The sequence below is a fragment of the Orbicella faveolata genome, unplaced genomic scaffold, assembly GCF_042242905.1.
Source record: "Orbicella faveolata isolate gen_17 unplaced genomic scaffold, um_ofav_v1 contig_35, whole genome shotgun sequence".
NCBI lineage: Eukaryota > Metazoa > Cnidaria > Anthozoa > Scleractinia > Merulinidae > Orbicella > Orbicella faveolata.
The window spans coordinates 6242501-6265983 of NW_028301564.1; the positions used below are offsets into that span (position 1 = coordinate 6242501).

At 39.7% G+C, this 23483-nt stretch overlaps 3 protein-coding genes, 1 long non-coding RNA gene and 13 other non-coding genes across 18 annotated transcripts in view; 13 read left to right on the forward strand and 4 right to left on the reverse strand.

Moving 5' to 3' along the window:
• The window catches only part of LOC110047684 (uncharacterized), a 7125-nt gene extending 4104 nt beyond the window's left edge, over positions 1 to 3021 (reverse strand). The window contains exons 1-2 of one of the 2 annotated variants that reach the window (XR_002296526.2): positions 2797 to 3021; positions 1083 to 1205 (exon numbers count right to left, since the gene is read on the reverse strand). This is a non-coding gene — a long non-coding RNA (uncharacterized LOC110047684). Of the gene's footprint in view, positions 1206 to 2796 lie in introns of both variants that reach the window. The other variant, XR_016202051.1, reaches the window with a different exon arrangement.
• An 85-nt stretch (positions 3022 to 3106) lies between these two features.
• Positions 3107 to 3188, forward strand: Trnas-cga (transfer RNA serine (anticodon CGA)). The gene has a single exon. It is a non-coding gene; the product is annotated as a tRNA-Ser (tRNA).
• A 445-nt stretch (positions 3189 to 3633) lies between these two features.
• On the reverse strand, positions 3634 to 3705 carry Trnag-ucc (transfer RNA glycine (anticodon UCC)). Its single transcript has one exon. It is a non-coding gene; the product is annotated as a tRNA-Gly (tRNA).
• An 848-nt stretch (positions 3706 to 4553) lies between these two features.
• LOC110047530 (uncharacterized) lies at positions 4554 to 6286 on the reverse strand. The gene has a single exon (XM_020753277.2). It carries the CDS (start codon positions 5909 to 5911, stop codon positions 5171 to 5173), a length of 741 nt encoding a protein of 246 aa, XP_020608936.2. The 5' UTR covers positions 5912 to 6286; the 3' UTR covers positions 4554 to 5170.
• Positions 6287 to 7538: 1252 nt separating this feature from the next.
• On the forward strand, positions 7539 to 10862 carry LOC110047529 (vesicular inhibitory amino acid transporter-like). Its single transcript, XM_020753276.2, has one exon. It carries the CDS (start codon positions 8124 to 8126, stop codon positions 9438 to 9440), a length of 1317 nt encoding a protein of 438 aa, XP_020608935.1. The 5' UTR covers positions 7539 to 8123; the 3' UTR covers positions 9441 to 10862.
• A 166-nt stretch (positions 10863 to 11028) lies between these two features.
• Positions 11029 to 11101, forward strand: Trnar-ccu (transfer RNA arginine (anticodon CCU)). Its single transcript has one exon. It is a non-coding gene; the product is annotated as a tRNA-Arg (tRNA).
• Positions 11102 to 11560: 459 nt separating this feature from the next.
• Trnar-ccu (transfer RNA arginine (anticodon CCU)) lies at positions 11561 to 11633 on the forward strand. The gene has a single exon. It is a non-coding gene; the product is annotated as a tRNA-Arg (tRNA).
• A 958-nt stretch (positions 11634 to 12591) lies between these two features.
• Positions 12592 to 12664, forward strand: Trnar-ccu (transfer RNA arginine (anticodon CCU)). Its single transcript has one exon. It is a non-coding gene; the product is annotated as a tRNA-Arg (tRNA).
• A 646-nt stretch (positions 12665 to 13310) lies between these two features.
• On the forward strand, positions 13311 to 13383 carry Trnar-ccu (transfer RNA arginine (anticodon CCU)). Its single transcript has one exon. It is a non-coding gene; the product is annotated as a tRNA-Arg (tRNA).
• Positions 13384 to 13864: 481 nt separating this feature from the next.
• On the forward strand, positions 13865 to 13937 carry Trnar-ccu (transfer RNA arginine (anticodon CCU)). Its single transcript has one exon. It is a non-coding gene; the product is annotated as a tRNA-Arg (tRNA).
• A 1412-nt stretch (positions 13938 to 15349) lies between these two features.
• Trnar-ccu (transfer RNA arginine (anticodon CCU)) lies at positions 15350 to 15422 on the forward strand. The gene has a single exon. It is a non-coding gene; the product is annotated as a tRNA-Arg (tRNA).
• A 266-nt stretch (positions 15423 to 15688) lies between these two features.
• On the forward strand, positions 15689 to 15761 carry Trnar-ccu (transfer RNA arginine (anticodon CCU)). The gene has a single exon. It is a non-coding gene; the product is annotated as a tRNA-Arg (tRNA).
• A 621-nt stretch (positions 15762 to 16382) lies between these two features.
• On the forward strand, positions 16383 to 16455 carry Trnar-ccu (transfer RNA arginine (anticodon CCU)). Its single transcript has one exon. It is a non-coding gene; the product is annotated as a tRNA-Arg (tRNA).
• Positions 16456 to 16724: 269 nt separating this feature from the next.
• Positions 16725 to 16797, forward strand: Trnar-ccu (transfer RNA arginine (anticodon CCU)). Its single transcript has one exon. It is a non-coding gene; the product is annotated as a tRNA-Arg (tRNA).
• Positions 16798 to 17392: 595 nt separating this feature from the next.
• Positions 17393 to 17465, forward strand: Trnar-ccu (transfer RNA arginine (anticodon CCU)). The gene has a single exon. It is a non-coding gene; the product is annotated as a tRNA-Arg (tRNA).
• A 561-nt stretch (positions 17466 to 18026) lies between these two features.
• Positions 18027 to 18099, forward strand: Trnar-ccu (transfer RNA arginine (anticodon CCU)). Its single transcript has one exon. It is a non-coding gene; the product is annotated as a tRNA-Arg (tRNA).
• Positions 18100 to 18897: 798 nt separating this feature from the next.
• Positions 18898 to 22306, reverse strand: LOC110047535 (vesicular inhibitory amino acid transporter-like). Its single transcript, XM_020753283.2, has one exon. It carries the CDS (start codon positions 21346 to 21348, stop codon positions 20020 to 20022), a length of 1329 nt encoding a protein of 442 aa, XP_020608942.2. The 5' UTR covers positions 21349 to 22306; the 3' UTR covers positions 18898 to 20019.
• Positions 22307 to 23483: the final 1177 nt, after the last annotated feature.

A 23483-nucleotide genomic window follows, 5' to 3' on the forward strand; every position in this document is an offset into this window, starting at 1 on the left:
TTCTCAGACCATTTCATGATACGTATGAACTTTTGGAAAAAAAAAAAAAATAGCATAGCTCGTGGATTCTTACCAACCCCGCCCGGCATTTTTACAGTATCAATTAAGTCATAGAGACCCAGAATGTAGAATGCATTTTTTTCAAACGTTTGTTATTTATCTTCAGATTAATGATAGTTTACCGAAAAATAATTCAGTCTTGTCCCCAGTGCTACTTGTTTGAAAAGGTCGTTCCGCTTTAGAAAAGGAAGCATGCGCACAAATCATTTTCAAAAATCATCAGACAGGTTATTAATAATTCACTAAATGTACAGTTTAACTCTATAAACTGATGTAAGATGAGGTGTTTATTAAACTATTCAGTCCCAGATGGTAACTAAGTGACACCAAGCAAACTTGAATGATGGAGATATCAAGTGGCTATGGATCGTACGACCTGTCTATGAACACACGGCCGCATAGACAGCCGTGATACCAATAATGAAAAACATGGCAGAAGTAGAGAGCTCACTGAAGACGATATTAAACGAGAAAGTACAGCATGTGAAATAAATAAAGATGACAAGAAAAAATTAAATGCCACGAAAGAGCCTAGAGAGGAGAAAATAAAGGACTTATAACCCTTCTTGGTAAGCAGAAGAAAGCTATTCATAAAATAAAGCCTCGGGTCCCTATGCTCATACAGACACAAAGCACAGTAGCCACAAGTGTAAAGTGTTGGGGTGAAATCTCAACAACTAATAGCAAAATTTCACGAACACTAACTAACACTCAAAATGCAAGACTCTTGCAGCTTGCTAAGTTTCCTATCTTAGAAAAATCTCCTGGGCTTTTCTCCTTTTTACATAAAACCAGCTCTTTTAATACCTACAGGACCATAATCTTTTTTGCAGGTTGTGTAATAAGGAGCTCAGTGTTATGGTATCACTTGAAGCAACAGAAAAGATACACTGCAAAACTCTTCTACAAACCCAACTTATTTATTTAACGAGACCTAGTGAAATCCTCGTTACAAAAGACCGCCTTTTAAACAATGCCATCTATCATTAAAATAACTTGAGCCCACTACTAAAACTACTCACCAATAATGTAAGCCCACAGTAAACGTTGATGACTCTGAAGAAATTTAGTCTTGATCCATTTGACTTATGAAGTTCCTCAATAGCTCTCTACGATTCTCTTGGTATAGCTTCTCCAGTCGGTCTCTGCTGACAACAACAACCCACGCTAGCTAGCTGAGTCCTTATATACAATTAACAATTGACACTCAACTGCAGATGCCTTTAGTACACATGACCTCTGTTAGCTAATACTCAGGCTTCTAGCTTAGAATACTACATGTAAAAACATTATACGCGTACTTTTACAAAATATTAGCCTTTATGCTTAAACATAACCTGTAAAAGTGAAAATGTTCAGCATGAACTGAGATTGGGGGCAAAGGTAAAAATTTTAGTTCTATTATAAAACTTGCAAGTCTACCAATACTGTTACTGTCACACAACATATCAACAAATCATAGTTTATAAAGGGGACCTCTGTTAGTTAATCATGAGACAAGGAAATCAAATCCACAAGAAAACACTGGACTTTGTCATTATGTTGTATCTGTAAAACTTTGGTTGCTAATGTAAAAATATTGACTTGAACAACACACAGGAGTTAAAATAAAATCATTCATGCCATTAAGTGAAGGCACCAGAACTCTTATAATCTTTGATTAATGCTTGTTATATTATACTATGCTTTGCTTTTCCTACCTATTTTTTACTGTGAAAAAGAGCAAGGCCTAAAGCTATATTGATTGATTGATTGCCAAGGCCTCCCCACCCCATCCTCTCCCCCAAGGCTGACATGGTCCCTGATTGTGTTTATATCTGCACAGAGCCGAAAATGATCCCTGGACCACAAATGATCCCCAAGTTGTACCGCAAATGATCCCAGGACCAGAGTGATACCCAGATTGTACTATAAATGGTTGCCTTGTAATAAAAGAAGGAAATGTATGGACTCAGGAATTTGGACAGTGGATTTAAAATTTATATAATTGCTTCTTTTTTACTGTGAAACTCAGAAAACTGTCAACACTGACTTGATTCTGAAAGGTTAATTGTCTACAGAACCAATCACAATAAAGTTCAGGACAAACAAGAAAAAACCACAACTAATTACCGTTGCTGTTTAGGGTTTAGTTTTCTCATGCTTAATTCACATGTTCTTTGTGACACAATAATATTCCATAAACATTTCTGGTTTTTCACATTTTTCCAAGTTTCACGGTAATAAGACAATATTTTGATACAACAGTTACTGCATGTAATGCAAGTAAAATGTACAGTATTAACGATTTGAAAGCAAATTTCACAACTTTAAAAATGATATCCACTCTCACGAAATCCTGTGTTTGAAATTTGTAGCTAAGCTTGGTCCTTTCCTGAATGACTTGATTGGGTCCAGGCCTGAGAGGTATGCTAACACAGGATGTTCACTACCGGTATGTCCTCAAATTTGGAACCAACTTAGAATACCCAAGTGAACTGATTACATTTTCGCGTAACTTTTGACACAGAGTAGCCTCCCACACAGATGTTGTTAGGGGAAGGAATGCGTGAGGAGCCGTAAGAGCATCTGCCTGGGAGGCTAGACACAGAGGAGATTGTTGACAGTAAAAAGAAATTTGCACGAACAAAAAGGACAGTTCTACTCGTACAGCATGCAAATATATCTATCTAAGCATAATCAAAGAACAGTGAAGTCCTTCAAGTGGTAGCACGACAAAGTAACAAGCGTACTCACCAACACAACATCACAAATGCCGGAACAATTTTAGCATCGCTTTTGCCTTCTTTCAAAACATCTCAGGGACCAAAATTGATCACTTTTACAGAAACTGGAATGCTGTTTAGGCTCACCAAGGTTGTATTTAGGCTAACCGGAGTACATTTTAATGTAGTACAATTCCTGTATGAGCCGTATAAGCCGCGATCGTCCCCACGATCGCCGCCATGTTGGATGGCCAGCTTGTCAACCGCTGACCACAAGATATTACGCAATAATTTAAACCATGCTTTAATTAAGAAAAATTCGCAATAAAGGATCACGTGTTGCTGCGATGGCCGAGTGGTTAAGGCGTTGGACTCGAAATCCAATGGGATCTTCCCGCGCAGGTTCGAATCCTGCTCGCAGCGATGATTTATTTTCCAAAATATCTGTGATATCAAATCATTTCCTTTTTTTTTCCTTAAACCTCGTTTGACCCAAACAAATATTGCTTGAGATGTCTAATGTGCCCTTCTATTTTATTATTATTATTTTTTAACAATTTTCACTACATCTCGTTAAATCTGCTTCAGTCTCACAACAAGCTGACGAATTGCGAGAAGGCCAGGAGAAAGCTAAAAAAAGGACGAGAAAATATAGTAAAGGTAAAGAGACAGAGTGGAAAACTAAAGATTCAATTCCATTCAGAAGAAAGCAATAAAAACTTCTGTTCAAAGTTTATTAAGTTTATATGTAAAAAAAGTTGTGCTTCATATTTACCCGTTCCTTGATCGTATCTCTTCATAAGAAGACCAATCAATGCAATGAGAATGATGTTCAAATAAAAAGAAACGGAAAAAAGAAAATTACCTCTGCGTTGGCCGGGAATCGAACCCGGGTCAACTGCTTGGAAGGCAGCTATGCTAACCACTATACCACCAACGCTCAGGTAAAGGTTGCGTTGGAAATTTAAATATCGAAGACATTTAAATAAATTTGAGAAGCGGGATGGTTTTACGATACTATTTGGTTTTACAGAACCCTATTGAAGTTAATGAAAATACTACTTACATTCATCTATGAAAATTCTCACATTTTCATTCTGTTGCTCCGCCGTCTTTAGTTAGTGCCATTGAGTGCCGTTTCAGTTTAATAAGCGCGCCGCCCGTTTCAATCAGCGCCCTTTCCTGTTACAGTTTTAAGCTAAAGTATCTGTTGTTTTCCATTTACGTGTTGCACCACATTCAGATGCATAGGTTTAAAGAGAAACAAGCGCCCCGGTCGTATTGAGTGCGCTCTCTCCAATAAGCGCTCTCCTTTTAACTACCAAAAGCAAAGTGATAGCGCCCCAGGCGGCATATACCGCAGTTCAAATCTCAGCACTGATTGATATTCACCGCCAGATCAATTGGCGATTTGAAAACTAGCAAAGAAATGTTTTAAAAAGCATTATGGAATCTAAAATGGTGTATTATTCTCATTCTATGAATGTTAAATTTGAAATTTAACTTTCATGAATCACCATTGATGTTTTTATCAAAATTCGACACATGAGCCAGTTTCTTTTTGAACACAAGGTCGGTACTTTATCTTTTAAAAGTGCAGACGAATTAAAGTTTGTTTATTTTTGCTTAGTTTTGTTATGTTTTTTAAATTGATTTTATCCATTTATCATCATTACGGTTAGCCTGAATAGGTTGGCAAACCAAGACGCCAAAAGAGATTCGAAAAGACAAGGACACAGGAAACTGGGTCTGAAGATAGGTACTTTCGGACAAAGAACAACGAATATATCTCAAAAAGGAATATCTAACTTTTATTATTTTCCTCTAATTAGCTAAATTGAATTAATAATACTGGTTTCACCTGAACTATTTCAACTTATTCACTGCCCCGGCAAGACGTACAAACCACTCATTCGAGAGTTAGAGCCCGGATTAATAAAGCCTTAAGGCTTTAACCATTTATGATTGGAGCTTTCATAGTATATCCCTCTTATCAATAAAAAATATATTGTTCGTCAGTCAATAAAACGACTGATAGCCAGGGAATAGCTAATAGGTTTATCACATGCACCAACCAACTGGAGCTGCTTTTAGATCTTCTTAGTTTATGTCGTATAATCTACTCCAAGTGTAATCCTGTGCCAGTGGTGCTCCTGAAGTATATTTCTGACAGTTACTTATCGTCGCTAAGGTTTCGTTCGCTGTTTAGCGAAGCAGTTTCGGGAACCCTCATTTCAGTTTGGGAGAACAATCCCAAAAGATTTCTCGCTAATTAAACACAACAACGACTAACGACCGACAAAGTAACCTGTTAAGGCATGTATGCTAACACCTGCCATACGGGCTTATTTCCGGTCTGTGAATCGATCGACTCGAGGAGGCAAGCAATGAAGGTTCTTGTAGTCTCATCTATCAGTGAGCTCTAAGAGTTCATCTAACGACAGGGGCGGTGGAAGGGAACGATAACTTATAAACTGAACAGTTTTATCCAAGCTTTCGTACTTCAAACCACCATCTTTTTTCATCTGTTTCGAGAATTCGTCTTCCACTTTCCTGTGGCGAGGCATAATAGGTTCCGGATAATACGTTCTTTCACGCAACTCAATTTCTAAACATTTTTCGAGCGAAAGAAGCTCTTCTTGCTCCTTTTCAAGCTTTTCCAATATCTCCTCCATCTCTGCCAAAAGTTGAAGCTCTTCACTAGATAAAGACGAATCCTCCATAAAAGACCTTATATCGGTGCTTGCAAAACTTGTGATATCTGTTTGCAGAATTTGTTCCAATTCTGACACTCGTCTTCTGAGGATAACTCGACCGACTTTGAGTCGCTCGTGCTGTCGTTTTATTTCCGAAAGTTCCTTTAGAAATATCGTTTGCATTTCGCCCATCTTAGAGTCAAAACCATCCATTTCTTCTTGACTAGAAAATTGTATTCCGCGAGACGTAAGGTGACAACCTGTTACTGCATCATTGCTACTTCGCTCCGCGCCCAGAATTTCTCTTCTAACACCTTTCAGTTCAATTTGTCTCTCACTGATGGCATTATCTGTTGTCGCGCCTGTGCAAGAATTCCTCTGTCCTCTTTCAACCCAGAATCCATTGAATATAATTGACCAGAAGCGCTTAATTCTATAACAGAGAGACATCTTGTATAGACGTGTCCTCTTGGGTCGTTGTCGCAGGAAGTATCATAGTGGCAAAGCGACGCAACTAAGCCAACTTTCTCTTGAGAATTTTCGTGCAGCAGACTTTAAAATACAAGTCATTTTCCGAAACATGTCTCCGCTGGTTAGCTCGTTGGGTGGTAAAACCCCAAAATAGGATATAAGATTCCTCTTTTCCAAGGTCGACCACCCAACGCTAGGCGCGTCGACTTACGACAAACAAAACAAACCCGTAAAACAACTTCTTCATCTCTCTCCCACACACAACAGGGACAGGTGATTCGGTGGTTTTTCCCTGCTTGGCGTCGCACGTGATAAGCTGAACTGTTTGAACTTTTAACCAATCGCATCGCAGAATAATATGTGGTACCTGCTATTTTTGCGTGCACTATTTCATGAACAAGATATTGCATTTTCAGTATTTTTCAACCTTGGAGAAGATATCAGCAATCACGGTTTACTGAAATAAAAACTCGAAAAATACACGATGAATTTCACACGACACTTTGAAATACTTTCTTTCAGATTATCAAACGAACTGCATGCAAACTCTTTCCTGCACATTAAGATTCACAGATCAAAACGGGAAAGCCTACTTGACGCGCTCGTGGAATGGATATGTCAGACGCCATCAGAACCGTAGAGCTACGGTTACGAATAAAATTTTACTTCTGGACTTTTTTTAAACCCTACAAAGACAATTATACAAGCTGGCGAACTAGATAGGATGTTGGAGCGAAAAATTGAAAAGTTACCTTACCACCTTATCAACGTTCATCTTTCACACGAAGCCACACCTTGCTATTGAAAATTTCATTCAAGGTATGAAAGAACTTTTGTTATTATTTCACGAGCTTGCAAGGAAGGAAAGATGGGACCGTGATGTTTACAAAGGTTCTAGTACTCTAGTTTAATCATTTCCCGGGTTGGACTTGGATTTGTAGGAAGAATACCAGACGTTTTCATGCTTGAATGATTCGGTGGCACTGGTGCGAGCGAAGAAGTGCGCGTAAACTGACCACTGCATTTCCTTTGTGCGTCTGCCACAGAAGCTCTCAAATTTGCACTGAAAGAAAACTGAAGCTGTGCAACTGTTCTTCACAAGCACACCCAGCGAAAGAAACTTCCTAGCTAGTCAGTCATTGTCTCTACTAATTATGTTTTGTAAAGACAACTTCTTTCCTTTCGCATCTGGGATCAGTCCTTACAGGAATGCAGGGCTCTTCAAAATTTGCTGCGAAAGAAAACTTTTCAATTATCTTATTTTGACGAGTAGGAACTTGCAAATGTTATATATACGTATTCGACTGACTCTTCAACAACAGCGTCTCATCGCATGTGCTCCACTAACGCATCACTGCATTAGCTTTGTGACAGTTATGAGGCTGATAACTTTGTTTACTCTAAGGTGTGCCTTCGTGAACTCCTTAGTGATAAGCTTCAAGTTTCAAAAAGTTCCGAGTCTGCAAGCCATTGGCCAGTGGTCTATTACCCAAAAGCTGTTCATACTTCCTGTAACTGATCGAATTTGGAACAAATGATCCAAGTCGCGACCACCTGTTGTTTTTTCATTAAATCATTTAAATAACCTGTTCCGGTTTTAGTACAAGTGCTTTGAACCACGTATGTCTAGCTACCGATTGAACCCGGGTGAAAAAATTCTTTCTCTGTCGACTGAACTTGAAGTCAAGAATTTCTACCGGCTCTTGGAGCGTGGATGAGAAAGAGTGATTCTACGCCTACACGTCACAGTTCAGGTTCACAGGAGAGCTCAAGTTGTTTATCTAATTCATTGCGTCGGGTGATCATTGAAGACAAACAAAGAATTTTTTTTATAAACAAACGATTATTCCATAAAGCAATCTTACTGTTTTAGAAGTTTCTCTGCGATATATGATGTGTTAGTGTACATAAAAGAGAACACGACATCACTCAGAACTAACGGTGAACGTCTGCTATCAACATCTATCATTGTGGTATTTTGTTACAGTCGCGCGATTGAATGTGTTTATTCAGCTCAAAGTCAACAATCACCAGAGGAAACAAAGTTCCTTGCTGATAAGCCAGGAATTGAGCTAAACTCACAAATCCAACTTACAACTACATCTTCTCGCCGCTACACGTGTTCATTGAGCAAGCCGCAGGTTCTCTATTCAGCTGTGTGCGGTGATAATTCAAGGAAGACGAGGAAAGAATGAGCGAATCCTGCGAAGAAGAGGCAAACGTGGAGAAAGGAACGGACATTTGCAGCTCACCAGAAACCAAAAAGGAACTTTCTGCACCTGAAGATAAACTTGCTTCCACATTTGCGACCTTTTGGAACATATGCAACACAATTCAAGGATTACCAATTTTGGTCATCCCTTACGCTGTCAGAAATGGCGGCTACTTAGCTATACTGACTCTATTACTAGTTGCTGTGGCTTCTAACTACACTGGAAAAACAATCGTCCGGTGTCTTTATGAAACAGACCCACAGAGCGGGAAACGAAAGCGGGTCCGCAATTCGTATGCAGATGTTGGCAACGCTTTCCTTCCGGAAATCGGCGGCCATCTTGTCCTCTGCACTCAGTTCTTGGAGTTGCTTTTCGTTGCCTCAGTTTACCCGTTATTAGTCGGAAGATTAATCGCTAAGTCTTTCCCACATGTCGCCGCTTCTTGCTGGCTTTGGACACTAATAGGAGGCGTTCTTTTTGTTCCAAACATTTTTCTCAAAAACCTGTCACAAGTTGCATGGACAAGCATCTTGACAGTGTTATCAGCAAAAGTTATTTTCATAACAGTGATCGCCTACAGCTTTTCCCAGTTTCACAAATGGGAGCTTAGTTCCTTAGAACATTTTGACGCCAGTACATACCCATCTGCTCTAGGAATCCTTGTAGCAAGCTATCTATCACAACCTTTTGTGCCCCTCATCGAGGGCAGCATGCGCCATAAGGACAAATTTGATTTGCTGATGAATTTCTCGTATGGAATAATGACATTACTTAACGTCATCATCGGAATTGTTGCTTACATTTCGTTTCAACCCAACACAGCTGAAGTCATAACAAACAATTTACCGGAAGGTTCATTCCGCCGAGCTGTGAATGTAATGGCGGCGGTGTTATCTTTCACCTCCTACACGCTACCAATGTTCACCATTTTTGACATCATAGAAAAATCTAACCTTCCTTGCTTACCACAGGATTTTGGTAAATCCATCTTGAAACCGTCTGTTATTTTACTTCGTTTGTCGTTAATATCTACAAGTGTCATTTTCGCGGCCTCTTTCCCAGCGTACACTTATTTATTAGCCTTTGTAGGCAGTATAGCTGGTATCAGCCTGGAGTTTGTATTACCGGCCTTGTTTCATCTGAAGATCTACTCGCATGACATGCCATGGTGCAATATTGCAGTGGATTTGGTTGTGTTTGTTGTGGGTATTTCTGTGTCCGTTACTGGAGCTTTCTTTTCTGGACGTTCTATGATTAAGACGTACAGCCAGCCATTGATTAACAGTTGTTCATAATACTAAAAAAAGGGAGCTTATAAATAATGGAGGAAATGTGAATATCAGTTCACGCCAAGCAGCACTTTCAGCGGCAGTCAACGGATCGGTTCCCAGGCCTACTCGGCACTGAGATGTAGATATGGCCCTGGAACCACGTTTCCAAGTGTATGCACTTTGGACCAAAAGGCGAATCGCATGATGGCGTCATTCGACTACAACTACCACAATCCTCCACTTTTTTGTTTCTTATGCTAATTAGGGCAATTGTTATTTAAGCCCCACTGGGAATTCAAAATTAAAATATCACAGAAAAAACGAAAGGAATTCTGTTAGTTACAGTCAAATGACGACAACGTGTAAATCTGCTAGAATGATTGGCGTAATTAGTAGGCTGGCTGGAAAATTTTGTCAAGAATTTTGCTGGGAAGTAGAAGTTGAGACATTTCTGCTGGAAAAAAAGGAACAGATATAAATTTGCCAGAAACTAGAAAAAATTGTTTCAAGAAAGTAAATTCCTGTGACTTGCGCTGACCATAAGATGAATTCTTGCATGGACCTCAGTGCATAGGAGAAAGTAATTTAGAAAGATCTAACTGTGTTTGAAGTAAAGTGGGTTTACAAAAAGTGACACGTCAGATGGTTTCTTGTTCTGGGGGAATATCCGCCCGAGGTGTTGACAGTACTGAAAATAGAATTGGAACATAAAGAAAAAGAATGCGTTCCGTGGAAGCAAGTTCTTTCAGAAATGTAATCCATGAAACTCCAAGAAAATGTTTAAGAGTGTTCGCAAGGGATCATCCGGGACAGTTTAGAAAATATTGGACCTTTCTATGCTACAAGCGCAAATTTAAAGTACGAACCCGCATAGCATTGTACAGTCGAATTTTGTTTTGTTTCTTGAACGCGCCTTGTACGGTCGGTACAACTACTTTCGGATGATGCAGGATTAGCTTCGAAAACTAGACGCCGAAATATTAGAAAATGACATAATAGTGAAATAATAAATACCTTATTCGATGGTTTAGCATGAAATACGCGTGGGATATTGTTCTGATTGCTCGTATTTTTCCCCGCCCCAAAATACTGCGCAACTCGCAAATATCAGCGCGTATTATATGTTAAACCATCGGATGAGGTGTATATATATATCTTAAATTTATAGAAGGCAAGCTTGACTGGTATGACCTGCTAGAATGTATTGGAAAATTGTCTCCTTTTTCTGGTGCACCATAACTGATGTCATCATGTGATCGAGTCACCTCCGTCAGTGTAATTTGAGCTGAGCTCAAATTACACACAAATTACACTAACCCATCAGCGAGGCAGAACTGACCCATTTTTCATAATCACTTCCGTGAATGGACTTACCTGGACAATAAAGACGAGAGCTCATAAAGAAATGTAGTCTTTGTGCAAATTAAACAGGCTTATACCACCTAACGGTTTACATGGCCGGTGCTGTCTCAACTGAATAACAAACATCTGAAAAAAACCAATGAGGGGACGAGAATTTATGACTCGAGAAAATAATGCTCGTCGAAACCTGCCAGGATTCCAACAGATCGCTAAAGTCGTATTTTTTAATTCATTTCACATATCAACATCAGCCTCTGTAGCGTAATGGATAACGCGTCGGCCTCCTAAGCCGAAGATTGCGGGTTCGAGTCCCGTCGGAGGTGTATTTTTTGCTTCTTTTTTTTTCCGTCCTATTCAAGAAGGTATCTCTGCTTGATACCTTAATTAATAGAATAACAAAAATGTGAAAAAATATAAAGAAAAAAATTATGTAGATTAGACTTTGTAACTCGAGAAATTAGTGCTCGCTGAAACCTGCAAGGTATCACTAAGGTCATGTCCTGGGATCTACCGTTTTGAACTGTTTTCGGTTGAATCGCGGTAACTCTTGGGAACAGTCCTTACGCGAGCTACAATCACGAGACATAATCACGCAAATCCTTTTTCAACCGTTTCAACCTGCTTTAGGAAGGTTGAAAAGGTTGGTCAACCAGGCCAACCGAAAACGGTTTTTATTCATTAGAACACGAAAAACCCAACAAACCCAACCAACCAGAAACGATTGATCCCATAGAATACAACCTAAATTAATACTTTTTAATTACCGATCGTTATCAGCATTAGCCTCTGTAGCGTAATGGATAACGCGTCGGCCTCCTAAGCCGAAGATTGCGGGTTCGAATCCCGTCGGAGGTGTGCTTTTTTGTTTTTTTTTCCAACCTACTGAAGAAGGTATATTTACTTACGATTTTCAAGAATTTTATAAAAGCTAAATGGGATGGAAACGTGCAGAAACATCGCGTTCTTGAAAAGCACTAGATGTTTAACACCATTATAAACTAAGGATAGCACTCAAATGGAGGATTAAGTTAGGAAGCTCACCGAAACCTGCAAAGTTCCTAATACACAGTAGATCACTAAAGTAGAACATTTTAACCAGTTTACCTAGTATGCCTGGTTATAAATTAATATTTTGCTTTCACACAATTAAACATCATCAAAAGCAGTACAAAGAAAAGGTTTTAAAGGAAAACAGGAATGATAAAAGAAGCGCCAAAAAAAGCAATATACACAGCAGAAAACTGTCAGTCACCTTCGTACACTGCGACCAACGATGCATGAGAGAAAGGTCAGACTGTGCATCTTAATTCTGTCATTCGCGCATGACAACAATTCCTTGCGCCTTTAATCTTGCCGCTACCGCAACTCCTTGCGTTTCACAAAAACGTGACCTTTTCCCGATTAGAGAGCTGCCATGTTCATTCGCTTCAGGCTCACTCACTGCGGCAGCAATTGCTGTGTATTATCAACACCGGCCTCTGTAGCGTAATGGATAACGAGTCGGCCTCCTAAGCCAAAGATTGCGGGTTCGAGTCCTGTCAGAAGTGTGTTTTTTGGTCCTTTTTCCAACCTACTGAAGAAGATATATATTTGCTAACGATTTTTAAGAATTTTATAAAAGGTAAATGGAATGGAAACGTGGAGAAACATCGCGTTCTTGAACAGCAATAGAAATTTACAATATTATAAACTAAGGATTGCACTCAAATCGAGAATTAATTTAGCATGCTAACCGAAACCTGCAAAGTTTCCAATGCACTGCATGTAGATCACTAAAAAATTACGTTTTAATTGCTAAGTACTACCAACACCGGCCTCTGTAGCGTAATGGATAACGCGTCGGCCTCCTAAGCCGAAGATTGCGAGTTCGAGTCCCGTTGGAGGTGTGCTTTTTTGTTCTTTTTTCCAACCTGCTGAAGAAGATATATTTGATAGCGATTTTCAAGTATCTTAAAAAAGCTAAATGGAATGGAAACGTGCAGAAACATCGCGTGCAAATTTGAAAAGCACTGGAAGTTTACAACATTATGAACTAAGGATAGCACTCAAATCGAGGATTAAGTTAGAATGCTCACCGAAACCTGCAAAGTTTGATATACTGTAGGTCACTAAAGTAGAACATTTTAACTAGTTTACCTAGTATGCCTGGTTATAAATCAAAATTTTACTTTTACTCAATACATCATCAAAAGCAGTACAATGAAAAGTTTTTAAAGGAAAACAGAAACGATGAAGGAAAGGTCAAAAATAGCAATATACTCAGCAGAAAACTGTCAGTCACCTTCGTACACTGCGACCAACGATGCAAGTGACCGAGCTCAAGATCAAACTGCGCATCTTAATTCTGCCATTCGCGCATAACAACAAACAGAAACATCAATTTCTTGAACAACACTAGAAGTTTACAGCACTATGAACTGAGGATAACACTCAAATTGAGAATTTAGAGTGCTGGACGAAACCTACAAAGTTTCCAATACACTGTACATCACTAAAGTAGCAAATTTTAATTACTGATATTCATCAACATCAGCCTCTGTAGCGTAATGGATAACGCGTCGGCCTCCTAAGCCGAAGATTGCGGGTTCGAGTCCCGTCGGAGGTGCTCCTTTCGCTTCTTTTTTTCCATCCTATTGAAGAAGGTTTGTATAATTAATACCTCAAAAAAAAAAAATAATAATAAGGAGCATTTTGAAAAAAAAACAACAACAACAACAACAACAAAAAAACAATATGTAGATTATCATTTGTAACTCGAGAAATTAATGCTCGCTGAAACCTGCAAGGTATAACTAAGGTCATGTCCTGGGATCTACCGTTTTGAACTATTTTTGGTTGAATCGCGGTAACTCTTGGGAACAGTCCTTACGAGAGCTACAATCACACGGCATAATCACGCGAATGCTCTTTCGGCCGTTTCCACCTGGTTTGAGGACGGTTGAAAAGGTTGATCCAAATCAACCGAAAACGGTTTTTACCCATTAGAACACGAAAAACCCAACTGACTCAACCAACCAGGTACGATTGATCTCAATAGAATACAACCTAAATTAATACTCTTTAATTATCGGTCATTATCAACATCAGCCTCTGTAGCGTAATGGATAACGCGTCGGCCTCCTAAGCCGAAGATTGCGGGTTCGAGTCCCGTCGGAGGTGTATTTTTTGGTTCTTTTTTTTCCGAGCTACTATAGAAGATATATTTCCGAGCTACTAAAGAAGATTTATTTAATCAACCTTAAATTTCATTTAAAATCTTTCCAAGAAAAATTTTGAATAACCCGAAGACAACGTAGTCAGCCTCATGAAGTGTTCAGTAAAGCAAACGATTGTTGAAGCGTTATAACTCTCCCGAAGCGAGTTCTTGCTCCCAGAAGAAACGTCGCCGAGCTTCCAATCTCTCCTTTAAGTAACATCGCCTCTTCCCGACCATCCTCATAAACCACTTCTTCTTGCTCGGCAGACATTGTCCCGCACGAGGCCACGGAAAATAATGTAGGAAATCTGAGCGAAAGATTCCCAGCCCGGAAAGTCAACAAGTCGACGTATCATTGGATAAATTGCTATTCATACCAATTATTAACTGGAAAAAGCGGAAATGACAAACAGCAAAGCTTGCTTGCGCCACAATGGTCCCTTGCAAAACATAAACAACAGATCAAAAGTCATCGGAAGCGTCAGGATCCGAGTAATAATTGTCATAACTGGAAAGCGCAGACGGCTGCACTCTCTTTTTTTACCGATTATCGCGATCCATAATTTATGCAAACCGCAAACCGCTTAGTCCTATAAAACCGCAATACCGCAGTTTAAAAAAGAGCTTTCCGTAAAACCGCACCAAAAATAACGCAAAACCGCATCACCGCAAACCCTTACGTCCCCCTCCGTAATGGATAACGCGTCGGCCTCCTAAGCCGAAGATTGCGGGTTCAAGTCTCGTCAGGGGTGTGTTTCTTTGGTTCTTTTTTTCCAACCTACTGAGGAAGGTATATTTGATAACGATTTTCAAGAATTTTATAAAAGATAAATGGGATGGAAACGTGCAGAAACATCGCGTTCTTGAAAAGCGCTAGAAGTTTACAGCATTATAAACTAAGGCTAGCACTCAAATCGAGGATTAATTTAGTATGCTCACCGAAACCTGCAAAGTTTTAATACACTGTAGATCACTAAAGTAGAACATTTTAACTAGTTTACCTAGTATGCCTGGTTGTAAAGCAAAATTTTGCTTTTACACAATTAAACATCATCAAAAGCAGTACAAAGAAAAGTTTTTAAAAGAAAACAGGAACGATAAAAGAAGCGTCAAAAGTAGCAAAATACACGGCAGAAAACTGTCAGTCACCTTCGTACACTGCGACCAACGATGCAAGAGAGAGTTCAATATCAGACTGCGCATCTTAATTCTGCCTTACGCGCATAACATCAATTCCTTGCGCGTTTGATCTTATTGCTACCACAACTCCTTGCGTTTCGCAAAAACGTGACCTTTTCCCGATTAGAGAGCTGCCTCGTTCATTCGCTTCAGGCTCACCCACTGCGGCAGCAACTGCTGTGTATTATCAACACCGGCCTCTGTAGCGTAATGGATAACGCGTCGGCCTCCTAAGCCGAAGATTGCGGGTTCGAGTCCCGTCAGGGGCGTGTTTTTTGGTTCTTTTTTCCAAGCTACGGAAGAAGGTATATTTGCTAACGATTTCCAAGTATTTTATAAAAGGTAAATGGAATGAAAACGTGGAGAAACATCGCGTTGACTTCTTGAACAACACTAGAAGTTTACTGCATTATAAACTAACGATAGCACTCAAATCGGGAATTAATTTAGTATGCTCACCGAAACCTGCAAAGTTTCCAATACATTGTACATCACCAAAGTAGTAAATTTGAATTACTGTGTCTTATCAACAGCAGCCTCTGTAGCGTAATGGATAACGCGTCGGCCTCCTAAGCCGAAGATTGCGGGTTCGAGTCCCGTCAGAGGTGTGTTTTTTGGTTCTTTTTTCCAATCTACTGAAGAAGGTATATTTGCTAACGATTTTTAAGAATCTTATAAAAGGTAAATGAAATGAAAACGTGGAGAAACATCGCGTTCTTGAACAACACTAGAAGTTTACAGTATTATAAACTAAGGATAGCACTACCATCGAGAATTAATTTAGTATGCTCACCGAAACTTGCAAAGTTTTAATACACTGTAGATCACTTAAGTAGAACATTTTAACTCGTTTACCTAGTATGCCTGGTTATAAAGCAAAATTTTGCTTTTACACAATTAAACATCATCAAAAGCAGTACAAAGAAAAGTTTTTAAAAGAAAACAGGAACGATAAAAGAAGCGTCAAAAGTAGCAAAATACACAGCAGAAAACTGTCAGTCACCTTCGTACACTGCGACCAACGATGCAAGAGAGAGTTCAATATCAGACTGCGCATCTTAATTCTACCTTACGCGCGTAACAACAATTCCTTGCGCGTTTGATCCTATCGCTACCACAACTCCTTGCGTTTCGCAAAAACGTGACCTTTTCCCGATTAGAGAGCTGCCATGTTCATTCGCTTCAGGCTCACCCACTGAGGCAGCAACTGCGGTGTATTATCAACAGCAGCCTCTGTAGCGTAATGGATAACGCGTCGGCCTCCTAAGCCGAAGATTGCGGGTTCGAGTCCCGTCAGGGGTGTTTTTTTTTTTTGGTTCTTTTTTCCAAGCTACGGAGAAGGTATATTTGCTAACGATTTCCAAGTATTTTATAAAAGGTAAATGGAATGAAAACGTGGAGAAACATCGCGTTGACTTCTTGAACAACACTAGAAGTTTACTGCATTATAAACTAACGACAGCACTCAAATCGAGAATTAATTTAGTATGCTCACCGAAACCTGCAAAGTTTCCAATACATTGTACATCACCAAAGTAGTAAATTTGAATTACTGTTTCTTATCAACACCGGCCTCTGTAGCGTAATGGATAACGCGTCGGCCTCCTAAGCCGAAAATTGCGGGTTCGAGTCCCGTCAGAGGTGTGTTTTTTGGTTCTTTTTTCCAATCTGCTGAAGAAGGTATATTTGCTTACGATTTTCAAGAATCTTATAAAAGGTAAATGGAATGAAAACGTGGAGAAACATCGCGTTCTTGAACAACACTAGAAGTTTACAGCATTATAAACTAAGGATAGCACTACGATCGAGAATTAATTTAGTATGCTCACCGAAACCTGCAAAGTTTCTAATACACTGTAGATCACTTAAGTAGAACATTGTAACTAGTTTACCTAGTATGTCTGGTTATAAAGCAAAATTTTGCTTTACACAATTAAACATCATCAAAAACAGTACAAAGAAAAGTTTTTAAAAGAAAACAGGAACGATAAAAGAAGCGTCAAAAGTAGGAATGTACACAGCAGAAAATTGTCAGTCACCTTCGTACACTGCGACCAACGATGCAAGTGACAGAGCTCAAGATCAGACTGCGCATCTTAATTCTGCAATTCGCGCATAACAGCAATTCCTTGTGACTTGATCTTACCGCTACCACAACTCCTTGCGTTTCGCAAAAACGTGACCTTTTCCCGATTAGAGAGCTGCCTTGTTCATTCGCTTCAGGCTCACTCACTCACTGGCCTCTGTAGCGTAATGGATAACGCGTCGGCCTCCTAAGCCGAAGATTGCGGGTTCGAGTCCCGTCGGAGGTGTGTTTCTAGATTCCTTTTTTTTTTCCCAAGCTACTGAAGAAGAAATACTTTCTAACGATTTCCAAGTATTTTATAAAAGGTAAATGGAATGGAAACGTGGAGAAACATCGCGTTCTTGAACAGCACTAGAAGTTTACAGCATTATAAACTAAGGATTGCACTGGAATCGAGAATTAATTTAGAAGGCTGGACGAAACCTGCAGAGTTTCCAATACACTGTAGATCACTAAAGTATAACGTTTTAATTGCTGTATATTATCAACATCAGCCTCTGTAGCGTAATGGATAACGCGTCGGCCTCCTAAGCCGAGTCCTGTCAGAGGTGTGTTTTTTGGTCCTTTTTCCAACCTACTGAAGAAGATATATATTTGCTAACGATTTTTAAGAATTTTATAAAAGGTAAATGGAATGGAAACGTGGAGAAACATCGCGTTCTTGAACAGCACTAGAAGTTTACAGCATTATAAACTAAGGATTGCACTGGAATCGAGAATTAGAGTTTCCAATACACTGTAGATCACTAAAGTATAACGTTTTAATTGCTGTATATTATCAACATCAGCCTCTGTAGCGTAATGGATAACGCGTCGGCCTCCTAAGCCGAAGATTGCGGGTTCGAGTCCCGTCGGAGGTGTGCTTTTTTGTTCTTTTTTCCAAGCTACTGAAGAAGATATATTTGAGAACGATTTTTAAGTATTTTATAGAAGGTAAATGGAATAGAAATGCGGCATTATAAACTAAGGATGGGACCCAAATCGAGAGTTTAGGGTTTTTTTTTCAGCCATTGATAATTTGAAAAACTACTTATGTTTTCGATGGCGCATCCACAGAAAATAAATTAGCCTGCTTTTTCAAGTTTCTCGAGTTCGTAATCGGTGTCTATCTTGCCCAATATTTACCATCTTTGTTCCATTTTTGTTTTCTTACTACCTCGTTACTGTTTTTAGTCATCATCTGTTCCTTCCCCCCGTGTGGGGAACAAGGCGGAAAATGAATCCCTTCCTCCAATAAAAGAAGATGAAGAGGAGAGTGTTTATCCCCATATGTAAGGTATTTACAAAATTAGCAAACCAACCGAACAAGATGGCGCTTATACCAATTACAATTTGACTTCCAGTGTTGTTTTCTGTCGACCAGAGACAGGAAACTGCAGAATTCAGCAAATGGCAAAGAAGTTTCCACCGTTCCACTCCGAACAGAAAAAGAGGAGCCTTTTGGAAGAAGTGCGCAGTTTCCGAACGGATTTTCCGACAAAGTACTGTCCCATTTGACTTTCAACCGAAATTTCCGGATGTTCTGGTAAAAATGGTAAGCGCTCCAGTCCCTCCTCGGAAAATGTTACCACACGCTTTACTTGGATGTTTCAGCGAGGGATAAAATGCGCGCGTTCACGTGAGCAAAATCTGCAAAATTAGATTCAACAATACACTCCTTTCGAAGAACACCCTATTCCCCTTTGGCCACTATGTGTGGCCTACTTTATTATATGTATATATTTTCTTCTTGTGGCTTAGGCTTCTACAAAGAAAACAATAAGTGCTACTTGCATACTTATTAATACCGTCTAGCGTATACAACTGTACCCTCGTTTTCCCTTACAGATTAGAAATCAAGTCTCTTTCTCAAGTAGGACTCATAATGTGCAATCCCATCTTCTGTTCTCCCAACAAAATCCTGCGTGGAAATACCAAGCAGCCATGCGGGCTTCAGGGAATCTCGTTACGAAATTTGGAGCTAAATAAAATTACAGCACCACGACAGTCGTTCTTACCGAACTCATTCTTTCTTTGGAAGTGCTTTTAGCCAACGTAAGCAAACTTTTTTAGATAACCACAAGGATATAAATTTCCTCAGTTTGTTTTTTGCCGACATTATAATTATGATCTCATAACAATTTTCTGAGCATGGTTGCAGGTTGCTTGCCATGCACTACCTTATTGGCCGACGAACAAATTTTCAATTTTCCTTCCCATGACATGTGGGTAGTGAATTCCCTTTAACCACGAAACTTCTTGTTAATATCACCCTCGGGCAAAACTATTCAAAATGAAGCCCTAAAATTATCAAAACAAACCAATCAAACTGTCGAGTTTTTTGAGAATAGTGATCATATCAGGTCCGGACTTAAAAGATTGTTTATTTTGCAGTTTGTATCATGGTCAGCTTCAGTTGATAAAAATATTTGAATTGCTGAACTGCTATTGCTGGCCATCATTGATCGAGTTAACTGAACTGTTCGCAGCAAAACGGCGACGACTTGAATGACCCGAGCTTTTAATATAAATGAAATGTGAATACAATTTACTTAGAAACTGCACGAAAGAGCTCTGACGAATTCGTTGTTCGTGCTACGAGATCGACTTTGAATTTGGAGTGTTGGTTTGTTTGGAGGGTGAAAACCGAATAAATTGAATTAATTTTTTTACGGAAAAAACTTCAAGGCCAGGTTCCGGCAGGTACGTTTTTTTCCACAGTGAGGACGTTAATTAGACTTATGTCTTATAGAGGTTTGTTCATTGACTCGGCAATTAGTCCCAATCGAACTTTCGTTTCTTCAATCGCAGGGACTAGCTATCGGCTGGCCATAAACTTGAATGATTGAACGAACAGAACTCAAAGTCCCCGACACCAACACAGCAAAACCAGTCCCAACAACAGCAGTATCTGCCAAAATATTGCACCATGACATGTCTTGCCAGTAGATCTTCAGATGAAACAGTGGCGGGAATATAAACTCCAGACTGATACCAGCTATACTGCCTACAAGGGCTAATAAATACGTGTATGCAGGAAAGGTGGCGGCAAAAATAACACTTATAGATATCAAAGACAAACGAAACACGACAACGGATGGACTAAAGATAGACTGACCGAAGTTCCGTGGCAAACAAGGAAGGTCGGAGTTCTCGATGATTTCGAAAATGGTGAACATTGGTAGCGTGTAGGAAGTAAAAGACAACACCGCCGCCATTACATTCACCGCTATTCGAAAAGAACCTTCCGGTAAATTATTTGTTATGACCTCAGCTGTTTCAAGTTTAAATGAGACATAACCAACTATTCCAATGATAACATTGAGCAATGTCATTACACCGTAAGATAAATTCATCATCAAATTGAATTTGTTCTTTTGGCGCATGCTACCCTCGATGAGGGACACAAAAGGCTGTGATAGATAGCTTGCTACAAGGATTCCTAGAGCAGATGGGTATGTACTGGCGTCAAAATGTTCCAAGGAACTAAGCTCCCATTTCTGAAAATGCAACAGACCGTAAGCGAGCACTGTTATGAAAATAACTTTTGCTGACAACACTGTCAAGATGCTTGTCCATGCAACTTGTGACAGGTTTCTAAGAAACATGTTTGGAACAAAAAGAACGCCTCCTATCAGCGTCCAAAGCCAGCAAGAAGCGGCGACATGTGGGAAAGACTTAGCTAATAATTCTCCAACCAATAACGGATAAACTGAGGCAACGAAAAGCAACTCCAAGAACTGAGTGCAGAGGACAAGATGGCCGCCGATTTTTGGAAGGAAAGCGTCGCCGACATCTGCGTACGAATTGCGGACCCGCTTTCGTTTCCCGCTTTGTGGGTCTGTTTCATAAAGACACCGGACGATGGTTTTTCCAGTGTAGTTAGAAGCCACAGCAACTAGTAATAGAGTCAGTATAGCTAAGTAGCCGCCATTTCTGACAGCGTAAGGGATGACCAAAATTGGTAATCCCTGAATTGTGTTGCTTATGTTCCAAAATGTCTCAAATGTGGAGGCAAGGTTTTCTTCCCGAAGCGAAATTACATTGTCGTACTTGTCCTCAGCGTCACAGTCTTTCAAAGGGTTTATCTTGTCTTTTTCCAGTCTTTCTTGACTCGCTTTTTCTTTCATTTTCTCTGTTCTTCTTGTGTTTATTTTATGTATAGCTTCGAGTGACGCTTTGTTGTGGATACTATTTTCAGTACTATTTTCCTCGAAGGTTAAAATCGTCTATTTAAAAAATAAAGCACGAAGCACATTAATCCGTTAAGTGCCGTATGTTGAGTCTTGTGTCTGTTCTAAAATGAAACTGATGGCTCGCCATTTTCCTTAAATGGACAGGGCTTCTGACGGCTGTGTTCCATGCCGGTGAATCCTGAGAATACAGATTCAAGAAGTTCTGTTGGCATTCAATATATATGAAGATTCTTTTTAACCAGCTGAGGCAGAGAAGCCATCAGGAAAGAAGAGATATGCTTGTCGCAGCACGAAGCTTCGTCGGTTTTGTTCTGAATTGCTATATTTTTCTGGTAATAAGAATCGCTGTCAACTGGAAACCATGGTCACTCATTCTAATCATGAAGTATTTTTGGCACCTTACGTCTTTCAGTTTTGCCACACTGCGAAGCTCTCCCCTTTCTTTCTTTTCCTTTTTTTTTTTTTTTTTTTGTTAATAGCGGTTTAATTTAACTCTACAGACGTAGAACTGACTGAACTCAAATACGGCATTTCACTCTGGTTCAGACCATATTGTACATTATCCAAACTTGCTTTCACTTCTCACTGTGTAACTATAGAAACCGTTGGCTTTCTCCAAAAATGTTTAGTCTCTGAAAATAAAAAAGCTCGGCGTGTTTTTACTTCAAATGTCGAAACTTAAGAGAGCAAAACTCAACCAAGAACCTTAAAGTTTAAGTTATATTGCTAAAATTGTCTTTTGCATTCCACTAATACTTCTATTCCCCCATAATAGCTCACAAAATCAGCGTGGATTATTTATAGTGATCGACAGTGCAAACGACTTTGCTTACCGTAAAATTAGCATTCACTCTAATTATCCCGTGTTTGTCCCGAGGCCTTTGTATTTTCTTGTTGAACACATTTTGTGACGCTTATTGTAATTCATTTACTTTTTCGAAAAAGTTCGTTTTTGTCTCAACAGTAAGGAGTATGAGCATTTAAGTTAGCAGTTAACTTTATCTAATAGAGAAATCAAAATATTGAACTCTGTAATCTGAAAAATTTTCTCTTTTTTTTCTTATGAGCCTATAATGCTTTTCTTTCATTATGGTTTTGATTTGAATTGAACACAATGGACTTTTGTTGCTGGCTGACAGCTGACCCTTACCCAGCGGCCATTTATCCGGTTGGAAACAGTCACGATAGACGATCAAGTCGCGGGCTTCTAGAGCGAAATCATGTCTAGATCCCCACAAACGCTGAAAAAGAAGTTCCGTCAAAAGTTTGCAGCTACATATGGACATGAGATATACCAGAATGCAGTACGTCGTTACTTGCAGATAATCTTGGGCAATTGTTTTATTCTTTAGCGCTTGTGAAGCAATTTTAACTGATCAGCGAGCCGGGAGAATGGCAAAACTTTTTCTCTAGCGAGAAAAACAGCCTTTACGTTCAGGGCGCGCACTCGACAGGTTCAAGAAAGTTGCCTACATGTGAGCGCCCTGCCCGAGATTAGATTGTTCATTTTTTCCAACCGGATAAAGACTGGATGTGAGTCAGGACTACAGGAAGATTCGTAACCGGTATTAGGCAATCACTAGCCTCTTCCACGCGTCCAGTTAGTTGGGGCGCAGTGCGAAAAAAAGCGGCAGAATACAAAAAGGAGAGAGAGGCTTGGTGGAAACGCCTGGAAGAGGCTAGCCAATCACATTTTCTTACACCACGTTAGTCTTGTGGGTTGCAATTCAAAGAGTCAGCGAGGGTGGATACTCTCACAAGCTTTTACGCCAATTGATGTTTGTAACATCGTGATGTAGGTCGAGAAGGACTTGTGGCAAAGGGCGGGAAAAAACTTTAAACTCGATAGCCGAGTCGACCTGAAATAAGAGAGTGAATTTTTGGTTATGACTTCCCTAAGATTACCCTGTGAGCATGTTGCTTTCTCCTACGCCGAGCGAGAGAGAAACCACTGCGAGCAACCGTTCGTTGTTTTGAGCTAACCGCCGTCCAGCGCCATGGACAAATAAATTAACTTTGAACTGGTAAAACTCGTTCGGCTTAGGAGAAACCAACTGCTCGCGGGGTAC

What these genes read in the sequence shown, in the direction of transcription:
- LOC110047530 (XM_020753277.2), bottom strand. Translation starts at nt 5,911, where the DNA reads ATGTCTCTCTGTTATAGAATTAAGCGCTTCTGGTCAATTATATTCAAT.
- LOC110047529 (XM_020753276.2), top strand. Translation starts at nt 8,124, where the DNA reads ATGAGCGAATCCTGCGAAGAAGAGGCAAACGTGGAGAAAGGAACGGAC.
- LOC110047535 (XM_020753283.2), bottom strand. Translation starts at nt 21,348, where the DNA reads ATGAAAGAAAAAGCGAGTCAAGAAAGACTGGAAAAAGACAAGATAAAC.